At 40.7% G+C, this 21980-nt stretch overlaps 1 protein-coding gene across 2 annotated transcripts; it reads right to left on the reverse strand.

Moving 5' to 3' along the window:
* Nucleotides 1-788: 788 nt before the first annotated feature.
* Nucleotides 789-16196, reverse strand: LOC133659839 (sorcin-like). 2 transcript variants are annotated; one of them, XM_062062628.1, is made up of 8 exons: nucleotides 15878-16196; nucleotides 11033-11092; nucleotides 6521-6590; nucleotides 6406-6449; nucleotides 6190-6337; nucleotides 1896-2009; nucleotides 1757-1815; nucleotides 789-1690 (listed from the first exon to the last, which is right to left on the reverse strand). In XM_062062628.1, the coding sequence occupies exons 1-8, from the start codon at nucleotides 15932-15934 to the stop codon at nucleotides 1664-1666; spliced, it is 579 nt and encodes a 192-aa protein (XP_061918612.1). In that variant the 5' UTR covers nucleotides 15935-16196; the 3' UTR covers nucleotides 789-1663. The 2 variants fall into 2 exon arrangements, with proteins under 2 accessions (XP_061918612.1, XP_061918610.1); XM_062062626.1 differs by having other exon boundaries at nucleotides 11033-11098; nucleotides 15878-16195.
* Between the last annotated feature and the right edge of the window lie 5784 nt (nucleotides 16197-21980).

Here is a 21980-nt window from a genome sequence, read left to right on the forward strand (position 1 = left end):
AATACAGTGGAACCCCTGAAGTCCAACACTGTTCCAAGGTGCGGGGACGTCTCCTATTTGTTTGGATTTACAAGCATTTGTTCTCCACAGGGAGTAATGGGAATTTCATTAGTCTGTTCCGGGGTCAAGCTGTCACCGTCATAAAACCTTTTTTCATGTATACTTTACATTCCGGACTATAAGCCGCTACTTTAATAACAGTAGTAGTAGTAGTAGTAGTAGTAGTAGTAGTAGTAGTAGTAGTAGTAGTAGTAGTAGTAGTAGTAGTAGTCTTTACACTACTGCCTAATCTAACATCTTCAAATTGCAACTGTAATTGCTTGTACAGTTTTTTTAGTGTACTGCTTAGGTCAGGGGTCCCCAAACTTTTTGACTCGGGGGCCGCATTGGGTTAAAAAATTTGGCCGGTGGTGTATATATGTATGTATGTATATATATATATATATATATATATATATATATATATATATATATATATATATATATACACACACACACATATATATATATATACGCACATATATATACATATACATATATGCACATCATATCATATCACCAAAATGATTCCCGGGCGCGGCACCGCTGCTGCCCACTGCTCCCCTCACCTCCCAGGGGGTAAACAAGGGGATGGGTCAAATGCAGAGGACAAATTTCACCACACCTAGTGTGTGTGTGACAATCATTGGTACTTTAACTTTTAACTTATATATACATACGTGTGTATGTATATTTATAATGTGTATATATATATATATATATATATATATATATATATATATATATATATATATATATATATATATTAGGGCTGCAACAACTAATCGATTAAATCGATTATAAAAATAGTTGGCGATTAATTTAGTCATCGATTCGTTGGATCTATGCTATGCGCATGCACAGAGGCTACTTTTTTTTTTTTATATACCGGTACCTTTATTTATAAACTGGGACATTTACAAACAGCTGAGAAACAATAATCAAAATAAGTATGGTGCCAGTATATTGTTTTTTTCCAATAAAATACTGGAAAGGATAGAAATGTAGTTTGTCTCTTTTATCCGATTATTAATCGAAGTAATAATCGACAGAGTAATCGATTATCAAATTAGTTGTTAGTTGCAGCCCTAATATATTCCGAGCGCGATGATGTCATGCTATCAATGGGAAAATGCATTTTTAGACAATATGATTTGCCTGAGTGGCTAGGAGACACAGAGAGTAACAAGCGATAGAAAATGAATTAGAAAGAACAGATAAATTTTTTTTTAATATAAAACTTTTTTTTTTTCAACTCTGGACTTCCCGCAGGCCGGATTTTGGACGGTGGCGTAGTTTGGGGACCCCTGGCTTAGGTCATTACTCAAAAAAACTCATTTCTGATCATATTCCTGCTAATTGTTGGCCATCACACATGCTATTCATGTTAGCATCTGCTTGCTAAAAAATGAGTGTATATAATTATTTCATCAATATTGTACTGGGCAGCCATACTAGTTAAGTTCAATTTCCTGTTCTATGGTTACCATCACACTTTTCCGTCCTTGCCATACCCTTTAGTGGTGACATGAAAAAAAAGAAAAAAAAAGAAGCTGAGGTCTTAGGAGCGTTGCAGACGTCGGCGGTTCCACCGTACAAACACCGCAGGAAGGCTCGTCCTTCCTCACATGCTCATCGTCACCTGTATGAACTGGACAGGTAGAAAAGGTCGTCACGGTTACGGTCCGAGCACGGAGGAAACGCTGTGTGCACTCACGTCGTCGTACTGAAATGAGGCGCTGCCGTTATGAGACGTGTCCCGGCGCCGGAAATGGTCTGAAAGCAAACGCGTGCGTGTGTTGTACCACAAATTCAAACATTAAATGTGTTTGTTTTTTCCCCCCCGTGCAACTCACCCGTCAGAGCGCGCAGGCGGACGAAACAGCACACGAAATCGTCAAAGGGGATCCTCCCGTTGGTGCTGTAACGCCTCATGATGGCGTTCATGGCGTGAGGGCTCATGTTGTAACCTGCGCACACGTCGTGAAGAACGAGGAGAGGTCAGAGTACTCCTTCATGTCATGTGTGGCTCCCCACATTGAAGACATACTCATACTGACTTCTTTTAAACATATTGATATCGGGTATCGGTCCGATATCAGCAGTAAAACAAGTATGGGTGATAAATCGGCCTGCATGTAAAATGTCCGACATAAGCTACCGATACAAGCAGGCCTGCAGCGTGTTTACCGTATTTTTCGGACTATAAGTCGCAGTTTTTTTCATAGTTTGGCCGGGAGTGCGACTTATACTCAGGAGCGGCTTATGTGTGAAATTATTAACACATTAGCGTAAAATATCAAATAATATTATTTAGCTCATTCACGTAAGAGACTAGATGTATAAGATTTCATGGGATTTAGCGATTAGGAGTGACAGATTGTTTGGTAAACGTATAGCATGTTCTATATGTTATAGTTATTTGAATGACTCTTACCATAATATGTTACGTTAACATACCAGGCACCTTCTCAGTTGGTTATTTATGCCTCATATAACGTACATTTATCAGTGTTTCCCACACATTCATTTATTTGTGGCGGCCCGCCACGAAAGAATTACATCCGCCACAAATAAAATTAAAAAAAAAAAAAAAAATATATATATATATATATATATATATATATATATATATATATATATATTGTCCTCTCCAGCTTCTCAGGCAAATCATATAGTTGATGTAGATGCCCATATCGGCTGTTCAGATTTACTTTACAAAAGAGAAGTGTAGGATACTTCTCTTGTTGCCTTATTTGTATTTGACTTTATTAAATGTATTTATATTAGAAACACAACATGTGTATATAACAAAGGGTGCAAAGTCTGCAGGCAGTAGGAAACACATGGTTAAGTGTAGGGAGTAAAACTGATGGCAGTCTAAAGTTCAAGATTTTTGGAGCTTTTTGTTCAGTGGATCAGATGTTTGATGAAGCTTTGTGTCTATCTACCACCACTACTGTTTTCTGTTTATTTGTTACTGACTGTGGCAGGACACCTCTGCCTCTGTTTCACTTTATGTTGCTGGTAAATAATATGGTTGTAGTAGTAGGCTTAAGTTAAATTATTAGTATGCACTAATTAAAAGGGGCAGAGCTTTAAGAGACATTTAAGCTTTTATATTTTATAAGATATATTTTTTGTAAGAACCACAATTAATAAATATATTTCAGTGAATAACTTATTGTTCAAATCTGTATATGAATATGTACATAAAGTGTTGTAATTATATTGTAAAATGGATGGATGGATGGACGTTTAAAACAAAACTGTTATTAATTAGTAAGTATATATTTTTTGAGCCTTTTTAGAGAAAATCACATCATTGTAGTAAATTATGCAAATTACTCGATGATGTCATGGTGGTATCTTGGCAGTTTATGGGAAACACTGTAGAGTGATTGGAGCACATACTTGTTGGTCACAAAAAACATTCATGAAGTTTGGTTCTTTTATGAATTTATTATGGGTCTACTGAAAATGTGAGCAAATCTGCTTGGTCAAAAGTATACATACAGCAATGTTAATATTTGCTTACATGTCCCTTGGCAAGTTTCACTGCAATAAGGCGCTTTTGGTAGCCATCCACAAGCTTCTGGCAAGTTTCTGGTTGAATTTTTGACCACTCCTCTTGACAAAATTGGTGCAGTTCAGCTAAATTTGTTGGTTTTCTGACATGGACTTGTTTCTTCAGCATTGTCCACACGTTTAAGTCAGGACTTTGGGAAGGCCATTCTAAAACCTTCATTTTAGCCTGATTTAGCCATTCCTTTACCACTTTTGACGTGTGTTTGGGGTAGGGCTGGGCGATATGGCCTTTTTTTAATATCGCGATATTTTAAGGCCATGTCACGATACACGATATATATCTCGATATTTTGCCTTAGCCTTGAATGAACACTTGATGCATATAATCACAGCAGTATGATGATTCTATGTGTCTACATTAAAACATTCTTCTTCATATTGCATAAATATATGCTACTTTAAAACTTTCATGCAGAGAGGGAAATCACAACTAAAAAAATTACAATTTTTTTCATACGGTGTTGATCTGGAAATGTTTGCCTCGGCATTTTGATGGTGTGTCACCGAACGGAGATGTTGACATGCGGAGTAAGCACTCTTCATTCTCTAGCAGGTGACTTTTCAAATGATGCTACAAATTAGCAGTAATGCTACTTTTTATAGCAACGCTTTTGCCCCACACTTGACAAATTAGGGTAGTCTGTTTGACATATTCCCACTTGAAGCAAAACCACCGCCAGACGATGGACCCACTGCTGTTTTTTGGGGGAATTAATATTCCTTCATTTGTTACCAGATTCGCACCTTCTCTCTCTCGTATTACCACTCGCACGGCTGCGCTAGCATCACAGCTAACGTTACCCATGCTGCTACCTCTTTGCTGCGCGAGGGCGTATACGTATGTGACGTATGTCGTGACAGTATGTGACGTATGTAAGAAGGTGCGCTGGTCTGTGAGAAGGAGACACAGGAAAAGCGAGGAGAGCCTGTAGTGCAGTGGTTCCTAACCTGGGTTCGATCGAACCCTAGGGGTTCGGTGAGTCGGGCTCAGGGGTCAAAACACACCCGACTCATCATGTAAATACAAACTTCTCCCTATCGGCGTATTACGGATACGGCAACAGCAGAAGTCAGACTGATTTGCAGGTGTGTAATTTGTTGTGAGTTTATGCACTGTTGGTTTTGTTGTTTGAACAAGGTGATGTTCGTGCACGGTTCATTTTGTGCACCAGTAAAAAAAACATGGTAACACTTTAGTATGGGGAACATATTCACCATTAATTAGTTGCTTATTAACATGCAAATTAGTAACATATTGGCTCTTAACTAGTCATTATTAAGTACTTATTAATGCCTTATTCGGCATGGCCTTATTATAAGCCTAACCCTCTAACCCTAACCAAATAACTCTAAATTAAGTCTTTATTACTTAGAATATGTTCCCCTAGTGTCCAAATAACTCTAAATTAAGTCTTTATTACTTAGAATATGTTCCCCTAGTGTCCAAATAACTCTAAATTAAGTCTTTATTACTTAGAATATGTTCCCCTAGTGTCCAAATAACTCTAAATTAAGTCTTTGTTACTTAGAATATGTTCTCCATACTAAAGTGTTACCAAAAACATATACCGTAATTTCCGGACTATAAGCCGCTACTTTTTCCCCTCGTTCTGGTCCCTGCGGCTTATACAAGGGTGCGGCTTATTTACGGCCTGTTCTTCTCCGACACCGACGAAGAGGATTTCGGTGGTTTTAGTATGCAGGAGGAAGACGATGACACAATGATTAAAGACTGACTTTTCATATACCGGTATGCTGGTTATTTTGATAACGTACAGGCGAGCCCTTTGTATTACTTTGCACCGTTGTATTATTTGTACTCTGCACAAATGCTGTTCGCCATGTCAAAGATGTGAAAGTTTGATTGAATGATTGAAAGATTTATTGTTAATAAATGGGACGCTTTGCGTTCCCAAACAGTCATCTCTGTCCCGACAATCCCCTCCGTGGTAGCAGGAACCCCTATATACTACGGTAATTACACATCAAAACCCTGCGGCTTATAGTCGGGTGCGGCTTATATATGGAGCAATCTGTATTTTCCCCTAAATTTAGCTGGTGCGGCTTATAGTCAGGTGCGGCTTATAGTCCGGAAATTACGGTAACTTTGTCTTGAATTTAAAGAAAACAACTTTTTTTTTTTTCACTAAAGAAGGGTTCGGTGAATGCGCATACGAAACTGGTGGGGTTCGGTACCTTCAACAAGGTTAAGAACCACTGCTGTAGTGTAATGCCAGCAGCTAAAAGCAACTGCGTGAGAACGTATACTCGAATATCACGATATAGTAATTTTCTATATCGCACAGAGACAAACCCGCGATATATCGCCTATATCGATATATCGCCCAGCCCTAGTTTGGGGTCATTGTCCTGTTGGAACACCCAACTGCGCCCAAGACCCAACGTCCGTGCTGATGATTTTAGGTGATTCCAATAAAAAAGAGCAGTTCCCCTTTAAAGGAAATTTATTATTTACATTTAGGCGATCTATGTTTCACACTTTGGCACTAGGAGGCAAAAGGGTCGGGGCAGCCCTGATCTAGTGTTGTGACAAATAATTACCCATGGAGGTGATGGCCTGCTGCATCTCATTGCCCTCCACCGTGCCACTCCGGTCGCGGTCATACGACACAAAGCTGGATTTCCAGCCATTGAGCGCCTGCCACAGATCCCTGAACTCGGTGAAGCCCATGGAGCCGGACATGTCTCTCTGAGACCCTCCAGTCAAGGAGCCTTTCTATCTGAAAAGAGTCTTTACGCGAGGCGGGAGAAGGATACGTCCAGCATGTTGATCATCAGTCTGCAGGTGTCCAGGTTGAAGGCTGTTGGAGAGAAAAACGACAAAAGTCAGCTCGTGTTTGGCCAAAGTGCGCGACGGCATCTGCTGTGTTACGTTTGTAACCGCCGGAGATGCCAGACTGAGTGAGGCACTGCTGCAGCTCCTCTGGCGAGATCTGGCCGTCCTGAAGGAGGGACATGCACAATGTAAAGACTAATAGTGCTACTGGAACTCATCATGCCGCGAAGGGCCGGCAAAAATAATCATCACGAGTATTTTGATTGAAACTGTAAGCACGATTACCGTATGTTCCAGACCATAGATCTTTTTTCTATATATAAAGGTGCCCCGGATTATAGAGCCCATTGAAAGAATCATATTATTATAATTTTTTTCTAAACGTAAAACACTTCCTTGTGGTGTACATAACATGTAATGGTGGTTCTTTGGTCAAAATGTTGCATAGATGATGTTTTACAGATTGTCTTCAAGTCGCTTCCGGATGCGCCGTTTTGTGGGCGCTCTTATTTACTTATTGGTGACCACTTGAGTTTTAAGGAGCACATTCAGTATGTTGTAAAAAAACTGAAACTTTTACTGGGATTTTATTATAGAAACAAGCTTTTCTTTTACTGTGAAACAGAAATTGGTGGAAACAACCTTTTTACCTGTTATTGACTATGGAGATGTGTTGTACATGAATGCTACTGCTGGTTGTCTCCACAAGCTGGATAGTGTGTACCACGGTGCACTGAGATTCATCACCAACTGCGCTCCCCCTACTCACCATTGTGTGTTATACTCAATGGTTAACTGGTTATCTTTATGTGCTCGACCCCTCAATCATTGGTATGTGTTCATCTACAAAACCATTCTGGGTATCACTCCATCTTATCCATCTTGTCTTTTAAAAAAGAAACAAGGAAGTCACAATCTACGTTCAATGAATGTTCTGCAATTTGTCGTCCCCAAAGTAAGAACTGAACTGGGCAGGAAGGCATTTAGGTTTTCAGCACCGAAGGCTTGGAATAACATAAAATCGAATCTTCAACTTCAAACCCTTGTTACATTAAATGAGTTTAAATCTTCTGTGAAAGGACTGCAGTCTACCTTGTCTGTATGCACATGTGTCATGTGAGCAAGTTTTAGTGTTGTAAATTTGATGTTTTATGTGTTGGTTACTGTTTTTAATGTGACCTTGCTGCTGCCCTCTTGGCCAGGTCTCCCTTGGAAAAGAGATCTTTGATCTCAATGGGATTTTACCAGGTTAAATAAAGACTAAATAAAAAAACAGTTAAGTGGCTCACCTTCGGCAGCGTCTTCTCGCGTCATCTTTGTTGTATCTCTTATGTTTGACTGCCATCTAAAATCCTTTTTTTCCTCAAAACTCGACAGTGCGCCTAATGCAAAGAATAAGTTTGGTTGAGCTTACCCACCTCGAAGCTATTTTATTTGGTACATGGTGTAATGATAAGTGTGACCAGTAGATGGCAATCAAACATAAGAGATAAGTGTAGGCTGCACTATGATGGCAATATGACTCAAGTAAACAACAGCAACATTTTATATGTTCCATTGAAAATATAGAACATTACACACGGCGCTCAAAAATCTATCAAAATGTTTTAGTACGACTTTGGTAAGCTATGAAGCCACACCGCTTGAAGGATTGTCGGCGCATTAAACATCGGAGTATTATTATGGTGTGTGTATAAGGTCAGACATTATCTGGTGTTTTGTTTCGCAATATTATGCAAAAGCAACTTTTCTTACCTTCTGGTACCTGCTGGTCTGTATTTGGGATCTGTATAAATCAGGGGTGTCAAACTCATTTCGCATCGTGGGCCACATACGGCCTAGAGAGATGTCAAGTGGGCCGGACCATTAAAATTATACCATACTCTGCTATAAATAACCAAAATATCATGTCTTTCCTTTGTTTTGGTGTAAAGAAGCACAAGAACATTAGGAACATATTGAAATTTAATTAACTATCCTTTTACAAAACATTTCATGAAACACCTCATATTTCCTTAGACAAATGTGCAATTTACTTTTATCATTCACAAATATGCATTGCAACTGATCCCACTGATTGTACAAAGGCACAAAACTTTAATTGGTACTGAAAAATATAGTAATGCACTTTAAGATTAAATGAGACTTTTAAAGAAAGGAATTTTTAAACCACTTACACATACGCATATAAAATCTAAATGTAATCCCTGCACACCTTACAAACTAAGGAGAGTGATTTTAAATGTGTAATGAAGAAAGTGTTCGCCTGTCCTGTAAATCTGTAAACTTCATACATGAAACATACATACACATACAGAAAATTTATGGAGTTGTATGAACAGTAGAATTCCATCACACAACTTTTGTTTTGAAGCTGCTGACTAACATTAAAGTGCACATTTTTTAAATCACCACAGTAAGGATTCATCTTCACAGAGCTGTATTCTTTCAATGCAAACAGTATCTAAGGCAGCATTTTAAAGGTGTTAGTCTAGTCTGGACTTGTATTTGTTCCTGAAACTTGGCATCTTTTGGCCTGTAATGCATCAACACCAGGTGTCATGTCCTGACTAGCTGTCACTTTCAGAATGTCATTTAAGTGCTTGTTTGTGAGCCTTAAACGCATTTTTGCTTTATTGATATTCATCACTGAGAAAATTTGTTCACAAAGGTAGGTTGTCCCAAACATGCACAAAATTTTAGCAGCCAGGGCTGTTAATTTGTCCTCGGCTGTTGTGGTGTCCATCATTGGCACCAACTCAAGAAACTCTTCAGTAACAGTCAATGTCTCATCAACTCCTCGAATAAATATGGCCAGTTGGGCCACGTCTGTGATGTCAGTGCTCTCGTCAATTGCCACGGAAAATGCAATAAATGACTTGACTCTCTGTTTCAATTGACTGTCTAAATCTGCCGATAGTTCCGAAATCCTCTCTGCTATAGTATTCCTCGTCAGGCTAATATTGGCAAAAGCTTGTCGCTTCTCGGGACATACAAGTTCAGCCGCCTTCATCATGCATCGTTTAACAAAGTCACCGTCGGAATACGGCTTCGATGCTAATGCTATTTCGCTAGCAATTAGGTAGCTGGCTTTTACCGCTGCTTCACTGACTTCTCGGCTCTGGATGAAAGTTGACTGCTGTTTCCTCAGACCCGCCAGCAATTCGTTAATCTTATCTCTTCTCAGTTGTCCTTGCAAGCCGTCATATTTTTCGCTGTGATGAGTCTCGTAGTGGCGTCGAATATTATATTCCTTCAATACCGAAACTTGTTGCAAACACACCAAGCACGAAGGTTTTCCGTGCATCTCTGTAAATAAATAGGACGTGGTCCATTTTTCTTTGAAAATTCTACACTCCTTATCTACTTTTCTCCGTTTGGATAACGACATTTTGGCTAATGAGGGTGTAGCGGAGAGGTAGAGACCAAGGTATTAACAACGTCGTAACAAGCAGCAGGTGGCGCATTGATACCGTCTGCTGTTTTCAGTCTGTCTCAGTGATGCGGCTTGTCTTCTACTCTGATGGAAAGAGTGCGCCCCTTAGCGGATAATCCATGAATTGCAGCGAATTAAAAATATTAATTCCATGTCTTTTATGCATTTTTTCCACTTTCAAATTATCCTGCGGGCCTGATCGAACCTCCTTGGGGGCCGGTTCCGGCCCGCGGGCCGTATGTTTGACACCCCTGGTATAAATCCTGAAAAATTATGCGCATCCGCCTTTGTAGTCCGTGCCGACCCCGTAGTCGTTAAACTTCGTCTTTTTCTCTATCTTCTTGTTATGGGACATTCATCCTCCACTGTTGCCATTTCTAATATAAAGTAGTGTAAAGTTCTTACTTATATCTGTCAGTAAACTCGCCATGGAAGCGCTAAAACATACCGGTGTAGTGAGTTTACATTATTCACCCAAGGAACTTTAGTTATTAGAGTTCCGGTCGGACGGTTTTTCACGGTACACTTTTCCGGTGTTGTTGTTGTTTCCGGATGAGGAGATGCTGCTCCGTTATTGATTGAAGTAAAGTCTGAATGTCATTAAAACAGTTCGCGCCATCTTTTGACACTTCTTCCACTCCCGTCCTTGCACGCTACACCGCTACAACTAAGATGACGGGGAGAAGACGCTGCCGAAGGTGAGCCACGTAAATAAGACCGGCTTGAAGATGATCTGTAAAACATAATCCATGCAACATTTTGACCATAGAAACAACATTACATGTTATGTAGACCACAGGGAAGTCTTCTACATTTAGAAAAAAATCAATAATATTATGACTCCTTTAATGATCCTTACAATCCGATGCGCCTTATATAATGAAAAAAGATCGAAAATAGACCATTCATCGGCAGTGCGCTTCATAATCCGGTGCGCCCTATGGTCCAGAAAATACGGTAGTAACCATGGTGACATCCCAAACTTCTAGGAGACGTGCTCTTTTTCCCATTCATTTACTCCTCATCTCTTTCACAAGCTCCGGAATTTGCATGCACTAATCGTTTTTTTTTCACAGATGAATATATTTTCATAATCGTGAGAAGCCATAATCGGAATCGAAAATTAAAATTCCATTAATTGTCCAGCCCAACTGCAACATCTGTCACCTCACCTGCCCGGCCACCGCTGCAAAGTATCCGTAGAGTGGATCTTGCTGCTGCTGCTGCGGCTGCGGCTGCTGAAACACAAAATCAACATTTGCATGATTTTATTCTGTCTGAAACATGGAAAAAACTCACAATCTCACCGAGTACTTATTTCTAATTTCTAGTCAACATCGAAACAAACTTGATTTTAAGTATCAATAAACAATGGTAAATGATTACTGGACTATAAGGCGCACTTAAAATCCTTTTTTCCCTCAAAACTCGACAGTGCGCCTTATAACCCGGTGCGCCTAATGTAAGGAATAAGTTTGGTTGCGCTTACCCACCTTGAAGCAATTTTATTTGGTACATGGTGTAATGATAACTGTGACCAGTAGATGGCAGTCAAACATAAGAGTTATGTGTAGGCTGCATTATGATGGGTCTCAAGTAAACAACACCAACATATTATATGTTCCATTGAAAATATAGAACATTACACACGGCGCTCAAAAATCTATCAAAATGTTTTAGTACGACTTTGGTAATCAATGAAGCCACACCGCTTGATGGATTGTCTGCGCATTAAACATAGGAGTATTATTATGGTGTGTGTATAAGGTAAGACATTATCTGGCGTTTTGTTTCGCAATATTGTGCAAAAGCAACTTCTCTTACCTTCTTAAAGGTTAAAGTTAAAGTACCAATGATTGTCACACACACACATTAGGTGTGGCGAAATTATTCTTTGCATTTGACCCATCACCCTTGATCACCCCCTGGGAGGTGAGGGGAGCAGTGAGCACCAGCGGTGGCCGCGCCCGGGAATCATTTTTGGTGATATAACCCCCAATTCCAACCCTTGAGGCTGAGTGCCAAGCAGGGAGGTAATGGGTCCCATTTTTATAGTCTTTGGTATGACTCGTCTGGTACCTTCTGATCTGTATTTGGGATCTGCATAAATTCATAAAAATTGCGCGCGTCCACCTTTGTAGTCCGTGCCGACCCCGTAGTGATAAGCTTCTTCTTTTTCTCGCTCTTCTTGTTATGCGACATTCATCCTCCACTGTTGACATTTCTAACATAAAGTAGTGTAATATGTCAGTAAACTCGCCATGAAAGCGCTAAAACATACCAGTGTAGTGAGTGTACATTATTCACCCAAGGAAATTTAGTTATTAGAGAGTTCCGGTCGGACGGTTTTTCACGGGATACATTTCCGGTGTTGTTTCCGGATGAGGAGATGCTGCTGCGTTATTGATTGAAGTAAAGTCTGAATGTCATTAAAACAGTTAGCTCCATCTTTTGACACTTCTTCCACTCCCGTCCTTGCACGCTACACCGCTACAACAAAGATAACGGGGAGAAGACGCTGTCGAAGGTGAGCCACGTAAATAAGACCGCCCACAAAACGGCGCATCCTGAAGAGACTGTCAGATAAAGCGGTTTGAAGATAATCTGTAAAACATCATCTATGCAACGTTTTGACCAAAGAACCACCATTACATGTTATGTACACCATGTTATGTACCGGTCCGTGACGCATTCGCTACCAGACCGCAGAGAAACATGAAATAATTTATAAAGGACTGCTTTTTCTCCAACCTAATTTTGGCCTGTCCCACTAGACACACCAATAAGCTTGTTTATAGATGTATAATAAAACTCCTCATAGGAAGTTCTTATATTTGTTAATTTGTTATACCTGTGTGACATAATACAATGCAAATTCGTGAACATATCAAATACAAATGTGACAGATTGTAGCCGAAGGCTGATTTCCATCTGCATCTCATTGCAAAGAAGCAAGCTCCCACTATTTCAGCGTTATAGTGACATGTATTTTTCATGCACTTATTTTTGCTGTATTTATCTGGCACAAGTGGAAAGTAATAAGTGAAAATAACGCCTACATTAAACCGGTCCGTGGTGCAAAAAAGGTTGGGGACCACTGACGTACACCACAAGGAATTGTTTTACATTTAGAAAAATAAATAAATAATATGACTCCTTTATTGCACCCTATAATCCGGTGCGCCTAATATATGAAAAAAGATTAAAAAATAGACCATTCATCGACAGTGCGCTTTATAAGCCGGTGCGCCCTATGGTCCGGAAAATACGGTACCTGTACAGGAATGAGCAAGGCTTATAAATGATCGGTAACTGCCCGTTTTTGGAACCAGTGCTGGCTAATGTAAAACAGAATACATTTTGGGTACGGGATGTGCAAAATAATATACAGTCGTGGTCAAAAGTTTGCATACACTTGTAAAGAACATAATGTCATGGCTGTCTTGAGTTTCCAATCATTTCTACAACTCTTATTTTTTTGTGGTAGAGTGATTGGAGCACATACTTGTTGGCCACAAAAAATCTTTATGAAGTTAGGTTCTTTTATGAAATTATTATGGGTCTACTGAAAATGTGAGCAAATCTGCTGGGTCAAAAGTATACATACAGCAATGTTAATATTTGCTTACATGTCCCTTGGCAAGTTTCACTGCAATAAGGCGCTTTTGGTAGCCATCCACAAGCTTCTGCTTGAATTTTTGACCAAGCCTCTTGACAAAATTGGTGCAGTTCAGCTAAATTTCTTGGTTTTCTGACATGGACTTGTTTCTTCAGCATTGTCCACACGTTTAAGTCAGGACTTTGGGGAGGCCATTCTAAAACCTTCATTCTAGCCTGATTTAGCCATTCCTTTACCACTTTTGACGTGTGTTTGGGGTCATTGTCCTGTTGGAACACCCAACTGCGCCCAAGACCCAACCTCCGGGCTGATGAGTTTAGGTTGTCCTGAAGAATTTGGAGGTAATCCTCCTTTTTCATTGTCCCATTTAAAGCACCAGTTCCATTGGCAGCAAAACAGGCCCAGAGCATAATACTACCACCACCATGCTTGACGGTAGGAATGGCGTTCTATTTTTTTGTGATTGAGTGATTGGAGCACATACTTGTTGGCCACAAAAAATCTTTATGAAGTTAGGTTCTTTTATGAATTTATTATGGGTCTACTGAAAATGTGAGCAAATCTGCTGAGTCAAAAGTATACATACAGCAATGTTAATATTTGCTTACATGTCCCTTGGCAAGTTTCACTGCAATAAGGCGCTTTTGGTAGCCATCCACAAGCTTCTGCTTGAATTTTTGACCACGCCTCTTGACAAAATTGGTGCAGTTCAGCTAAATTTGTTGGTTTTCTGACATGGACTTGTTTCTTCAGCATTGTCCACACGTTTAAGTCAGGACTTTGGGAAGGCCATTCTAAAACCTTCATTTTAGCCTGATTTAGCCATTCCTTTACCATTTTTGACGTGTGTCTGGGGTCGTTGTCCTGTTGGAACACCCAACTGCGCCCAAGACCCAACCTCCGGGCTTAGGTTGTCCTGAAGAATTTGGAGGTAATCCTCCTTTTTCATTGTCCCATTTACTCTGTAAAGCACCAGTTCCGTTGGCAGCAAAACAGGCCCAGAGCATAATACTACCACCACCATGCTTGACGGTAGGTCTGGTGTTCCTGTGATTAAAGGCCTCGCCTTTTCTCCTCCAAACATATTGCTGGGTATTGTGGCCAAACGGCTAAATTTTTGTTTCATCTGACATCACATGGACAAAAGTAAGACTTTCTGGAGCAGACCTGGGCAAATTAACACATGCGGCCCGTTAAGTTTTTCAATCTGGCCCGCCGGACTTTCCCAAATAATTTTTTTTAGATCTTTAAGATGGAAAGTGTAGCTGCCATTATGATGTGCAGTGATGTTTTCTAATGACCGTAAGTCTTCAACCATACTAAGTCTTTCAATGGTTGGAATCTGCGCTTTTGGATGATATACTAGTTATTATGGTAATCTAATTAGTTACTATGGTCATCTAATTAGTTACTATGGTCATCTAATTAGTTGCTATGGTAATCTACGTCACAGCAGCTCAGACGAGGCACCAAGCAGTGTGGGTGGGAAGCGTTTCCACAGACGCAGTAGGAGATTTTCGCAACAAAGTTCTAAAGCTTAGTGATATATCAGATATATCAGATTGTAGGTGGGTTTATTGTGTACCCTTCGCATTCATATTTCACTGTTTGTTGCATTTTTGTTGCGTTTCACTTGATTGTAAAATATATAAATCGAAAGGGGGTGTGACATTCATATTTTGTCAATATTCAGTGTTTTATCCTTCATAGAAAATTTTAAAATTCCATTACGTTTTTTAAGGCGGTCTGTCATGACGTTTTTAGCATTCAATCAGACGTTATTGTGAGGTTTTGTATTAGTGTTCCTAAAAATAGATATACCGACCCCCAGACGCATTTTTTTCTCTAAATGTGGCCCCCCCGAGTCAAAATAATTGCCCAGGCCTGTTCTGGAGGAACGTTCTGTGGTCAGATGAAACAAAAATGGAGCTGTTTGGCCACCAAAAAAATAAGAGTTGTAGAAATTATTGGAAACTCAAGACAGCCATGACATTATGCTCTTTACAAGTGTATGTAAACTTTTGACCACGACTGTATATTCAGTCTTTTCAGCGGTTAAAGTTCCAGTAAAGGAAGTAAACAACTCAACCCCTTCCTGTTATTTAAACTGCCTTAATTAGCCAACACTTTAAAATGTCTGTCCCCTTCCTCCATTTTACCGTGCAGGGTGTGTCAAATAAAAAGGCAGAAAAATAAATCTGTATTGACGCCACAGGTGTATTTTGACGCAATGGTGTGACGTAATGTGTTGGTAATTAGGTGAGGAGTTGAACAGGTAAGAATTGTATCTTTAAAATGTGAGTCCTGTGTTCGTCAAGAAATAAACCACAATTGTTTTCGTGGGCTCGTCTAGCTTGACGAACACTGCGGGGCAGGACTTTGTGGCGCTGTTTCTTACCATTCCTGGGAATCCACCGCCGTGGGGGTTAGGGGCGCCGTATCCCGCGTAAGCCATGTTCTCCTCCTTGACGGTCAAAAAAATGTGTATAGCAGTGTTCTAGAACAATGTTCTAGTACAATGTACTCCTTGCTCCTCCCACTTCACAGAGGGCGTGACCGCGGTCGTGCAAATGTAATAATTCACCACCGCGGTAACCCGGAAATAATAAAAGCGGGTTAAAGTGGGGAATAGGTCGACGACAAACAGGAAAGATGTGGAGAAAATTAACTATTATGTTCGAAGAGATATGTTTCGCCGTATTTCAATCTGATTGGCTGGGACTGAACGTATGCATAGACATCTTATAAGTAGACGCAGCATCGAGCGCTACTACCTACTGGCGCTGACGAGACGTAGGGCCGCCATCTTGGAGTGGTGATCCGCTCCACTCAGTGCAATTAATTTCTTCTTTTTATTATTATTTTGTTTTTATGGCGGTTGGCAAGCAACCTTCTGGTGTGCATTACCGCCACCTACTGTAATGGAGTGTGGACCGAGGTGGATCCCTACTTTATATTATTTTATTTAACCCAGTGTTTTTTAAATATGTGTATTGCTTTATATCCTATGTGTTCTGAGTTCAATCCTAATATATCTTCCACTGCTAACCTAATATTCTCTTTCGCTAACTTACTTTGACGTATTTGCCTTTCTCTATTGTATTTCCTACAATGTATTAAAACATGTCCTACACTTTCTATCTGATGGCAAGAATCACACAGTCCTGCCGTATGTTTCCCTATCAATTTCAATTAACTATTTATATATATATATATATGTCCTAATCTCATTCTAGTAATAATGTCTTCTTCCTTCATCTATTGCCTCCTCCTTACACCTACTCTCCTCTGGATTTTGTAATACTCTCTACCTTTTGTTTCCTTATTCCAATTATCCTGCTACTTTTTAAAGATTAAAGATTAAAGTACAAATGATTGTCACACACACACTAGATGTGGTGAAATTTGTCCTCTGCATTTGACCCATCCCCTTGGGGAGCAGTGGGCAGCAGCGGCGCCGCGCCCGGGAATCATTTTGGTGATTTAACCCCCAACTCCAACCCTTGATGCTGAGTGTCAAGCAGGGAGGTAATGGGTCCCATTTTTATAGTCTTTGGTATGACTCGGCTGGGATTTGAACTCCAACCTACCGATTATTGTGTTCTATCTTAATTATGTTCTTCACTTCTTCTTTACTGTGCTTAATCTCCATGTTTACTTCTGTTTTAGTGGTTGCTTGTTTTGCGCATCTATCAGCTAATTCATTCCCCACAACTCCTACATGGCAGGAACTCAAAGAAATGTTAACACATCTCCCGCTTTATTTATTCTGTATATTGCCTGAACTATTTCATAAACTAAATCTTGTCTTGTTTCTGATGCTATGTTTTTTATGCTAATCAATGCACTGCTGGAGTCCGGGCACACGACTGCTTTTCTTGCTTTATTTTCCTCTATCCAATGAACTGCCATATAAATTGCTACCAATTCTCCCGTAAAAACAGATAACTTATCACTGATTATTTTATTTAATACTATGTTTCCTTGTGGGATAACAGCTGCAGCGTGCAATTCATTTGGCAGTAGCAATGCATTTAATTCATTGTACCTCACTGAATACCACTGATTTACAGGCGTTGTTTTTTTTGTCATACATGTAGCTATGATAAAGGACACATGTTTTGGCGTGTTTTATTATTCATAGTTTGCTTAACAGTAATAGAATATTCCTATATGCTGTAAATGACCAGACGTCCGAGATCAAAACTGGGAATATAATCCCAGAGAAGGGGGGGAAACGGTAAACTGTTTTTAAATTCAAGAAACAATATGATTAGGTTATATATACAAGCGTATATCCTACATAAACAATGTATGAATACATTAGATATCTATATATCTTAGGGACCTATAGACTGTTACTCTGTTGCTGCAGCAGCAGAGTTTATTCTGTTTTGATACTTTGTATTGATATTTTGTATTACATTCTTCCCTTAAATGTATGTTTTTTTTAATGGATTTTTTATGTATGTCGCTTTGGATAAAAGCGTCTGCCAAATACTTAAACATAAACATATATAAACACCTGAAAGTCTTTATATCAGCTAAAACTACCAATCTGTTTCACTGGATTCAGAATAAAACCAAATTCTGTTTTACAATCTTTATCTTCATCATTTATTTCAACTTTATGTTATTCAAGTATGACATTTTTAAATGTAATTAATTTCATTGACAAGCAATTCTATTATGGTCATACTCTTGTTTGCTAGTGGCTACAATTTCAGTACTATTGAAGATCTTTGCTCCTTATCAACTCTGTGGTAATATTCTTTTCACAAAATACAACAAATAGTACGTTAATGTTAAATCTTACATGTGAAAAGTAATCCCCTGATTCCTATTTTCAACAGTCCGTTCATTTGAGCAGGAAAACGCTGAACCCCAGGCCGGCATCTTTGTTTTCTACCTGTCAACTGTCAGTTTAGGCTGCTCGCAGGCCCCTCATCACCACTTCAAGATGGCGGCCGAATTTCTTGCGTCACAGCAGCCAATGCTGCGTCTACTTATAAGAGGTCTATGTCGCCGATAAGCAGGAAAGAGGTGGAGAAAATGAACTATTATGTTCGAATGCAGCTGAGATAGGCTCCAGCACCCCCCGCGACCCCAAAAGGGACAAGCGGTAGTAAAATGAATGGATGTTTCGCCGTATTTCATTGTGATTGGTTGGGACTGATCGTATGTACATGTTGACTCCGCCCTCCAGAGCGGCTGGTCCATTGAACCATGCGTCATCGCGGCCGCCATCTTAGGCAGGGCTAAATCTTGTCTAGTCACCGAGTGCAGTCTTTTTCAATGAAAAAAATGTGCCTTGCCTCAAAAAGGTAGGCTCTAGCACCCCCTGCCACCCTGAAAGGGACAAGCGGTAGGTAATGGATGGATGGATGGATTAATTCAGGAGCATAGTACATTAAATAAAACACTTGCAAACAAAAATGATTAAAACAATTTGTTCTTATTTTTTATTTATAAAAATGAGGAAGTCAAGATCAATGGCTACAATGAGCACCCACCCTACTTTTTGAGGACGGTGTGGCGCGGTTTGGAGAGTGGCCGTGCCAACAACCTGAGAGTTCCTGGTTCAATCCCCAGCTTCTACCAACCTGGTCACGTCCGTTGTGTCCTTGAACAAGACACTTCACCCTTGCTCCTGATGGGTTGTGATTAGGGCCTTGAATGGCAGCTCCCACCATCAGTGGTTGAATGCGTGTGTGAATGGGTGAATGTGTAAATAGTGCATACTTGCCAACCCTCCCGTTTTTAGCGGGAGAATCCCGTTATTCAGCGCCTCTCCCGACAACCTCCCGGCAGAGATTTTCTCCCGACAAACTCCCGGTATTCAGCCGGAGCTGGAGGCCACGCCCCCTCCAGCTCAATGCGGACCCGAGACTGAGTGGGGACAGCCTATTCTCACGTCCGCTTTCCCACAATATAAATATGCTTGCAAGTTCCAAAACGAATGGAAACAAGAATTTCAGTTCATCCAGGACAGTTCGAAGGGGAAGGTGTATGTTGCCTGTAAATATGTAGAACAGACTTCTCCATTGAACACGGTGGCCGAAATGATTTCTCAGTCATGAACAGAGAAGTTAAACAGGACAATACTGCCATCTAATGGATAGATAATTCAAGTATTTCTTTTATGTAAATAAAATAAATATATATATATAGCTAGAATTCACTGAAAGTCAAGTATTTCATATATATATATATATATATATATATATATATATATATATATATATATATATATACTGTATATATATATATATATATATATATATATATATGAAATATATATGGAATACTCGAGTTGGTGAATTCTAGCTGTAAATAACCACGCCCCCAACCACGCCCCCCGCCCCCAACACCCCCCACCCCACCCCCACCCCCCACCTCCCGGTATTGGAGGTCTCAAGGTTGGCAAGTATGAAATAGTGTCAAAACGCTTTGAGTACCTTGAAGGTAGAAAAGTGCTATACAAGTATAACCCATTTACCATTTTGGAGGATTTCTTATGAAACAATAAGAATATATGAGGAATTGTCATAACAATAACTCTGTACGGATTAGATCCTGTCTCACAACCAGCCAATGAGGTGTCAAGTTTGAAGTCAAGTGACAAGTGTCTTGCAAAACAGCATTAAAAAAGCAGTTACCTGGGCTACCTCGGAATAATACAACATAATAAACACTTCAATGCGACCCGCTGGATTTTTTCAAACTATAGAAATAATTCCAAAGGTTAAAATCTGCATGACTTAACTATTTTTCTCTTGTATTCAGAATGAATTGATGTAATTTATTTACAAATGAAGAACATAAAGTGAACATGTGTTGTTACTGGAACTGCTGTGATGCAGAAAAGGGGTCAGATTAAATAAGCGCTGCTTCTTCCTACTCCTTTTTGGACATGTTGTAAAGAAAAATGAAAATATGTGACGTCCATCCATCCATCCATCCATCCACCCACCCATCTTCTTCCGCTCATCAGATGTCGGGTCACGGGGGCAGCAGCCTAAGCAGGGAAGCCCAGACTTTCCTCTCCCCAGCCATTTCGTCCAGCTCTTCCCGGGGGATCCCGAGGCGTTCCCAGGCCAGCCTGGAGACATAGTCTTCCAACGTGTCCTGGGTCTTCCCCGTGGCCTCCTACCGGTTGGGTGGCATCCTGACCAGATGCCCGAACCACCTCATCTGGCTCCTCTCGATGTGGAGGAGCAGCGGCTTTACTTTGAACTCCCCCCGGATGGCAGAGCTTCTCACCCTATCTCTAAGGGAGAGACCCGCCACCCGGCAGAGGAAACTCATTTCGGCCGCTTGTACCCGTGATCTTGTCCTTTCCGTCATAACCCAAAGCTCATGACCATAGGTGAAGATGGGAACGTAGATCGACCGGTAAATTGAGAGCTTTGCCTTCCGGCTCAGCTCCTTCTTCACCACAACGGATCGATACAGCGTCCGCATTACTGAAGACGCCGCACCGATCCGCCTGTCGATCTCACGATCCACTCTTCCCTCACTCGTGAACAAGACTCCGAGGTACTTGAATTCCTCCACTTGGGGCAGGATCCCCTGCCCAACCCGGAGACGGCACTCCACCCTTTTCTGGGTGAGAACCATGAACTCGGACTTGGAGGTGCTGATTCACACTTCACACTCGGCTGCGAACCGATCCAGTGAGAGCTGAAGATCCTGGCCAGATGAAGCCATCAGGACCACATCATCTGCAAAAAGCAGAGACCTAATCCTGCAGCCACCAAACCGGATCCCCTCAACGCCCTGACTGCACCTAGAGATTCTGTCCATAAAAGTTATGAACAGAATCGGTGACAAGGGGCAGCCTTGGCAGAGTCCAACCCTCACTGGAAATGTGTCCGACTTACTGCCGGCAATGCGGACCAATCTCTGACACTGATTGTACAGGGAGCGGACAGTCCGATACCCCATACTCTCTGGGCACTCCCCACAGGACTTCCCGAGGGACACGGTCGAATGCCTTCTCCAAGTCCACAAAGCACATGTAGACTTGTTGGGCAAACGCCCATGCACCCTCAAGGACCCTGCCGAGAGTATAGAGCTGGTCCACAGTTCCACGACCAGGACCAAAACCATACTGTTCCTCCTGAATCCGAGTTTCGACTATCCGGCGTAGCCTCCTCTCCTGTACACCTGAATAGACCTTACCAGGAAGCAATGTTCCCTCTAAGGTGCGCGCCTGTGCAATTGCGCACTGCTCAAACGTCCTCTGCGCACGGCAAATCTATGCCACGCACAAAATCAAATAAAAATTTTCGACACACGGACACGACAGAGAAAACAGTTTTCGTCATCATTGTTCAAATATTGTAACGTCTGTCGAGACGCTTTGAGGACATGAATTCCATCCATCACTTTACTGAGCAAAACTCTTTATTGTCGGCCATAAACACAACACCAAAACATTAGTAAAAAAAAAGATATCTAGCAAAAGTGGTCATTTTCTGCAGTACAAACCAGACCAA

This window comes from Entelurus aequoreus, linkage group LG11, assembly GCF_033978785.1.
Source record: "Entelurus aequoreus isolate RoL-2023_Sb linkage group LG11, RoL_Eaeq_v1.1, whole genome shotgun sequence".
NCBI classification, from domain to species: Eukaryota; Metazoa; Chordata; class Actinopteri; order Syngnathiformes; family Syngnathidae; genus Entelurus; species Entelurus aequoreus.

Excerpts from the sequence above, each read along its gene's own strand:
- LOC133659839 (XM_062062626.1), bottom strand. The coding sequence starts at position 15,934 with ATGGCTTACGCGGGATACGGCGCCCCTAACCCCCACGGCGGTGGATTC. Across the intron at positions 6,591-11,032 it reads TTGCAGCGGTGGCCGGGCAG|GACGGCCAGATCTCGCCAGA; the intron begins GTGAGGTGACAG and ends TCCCTCCTTCAG. Across the intron at positions 1,691-1,756 it reads CCTCATTTCAGTACGACGAC|TTCATACAGGTGACGATGAG; the intron begins GTGAGTGCACAC and ends CTACCTGTCCAG.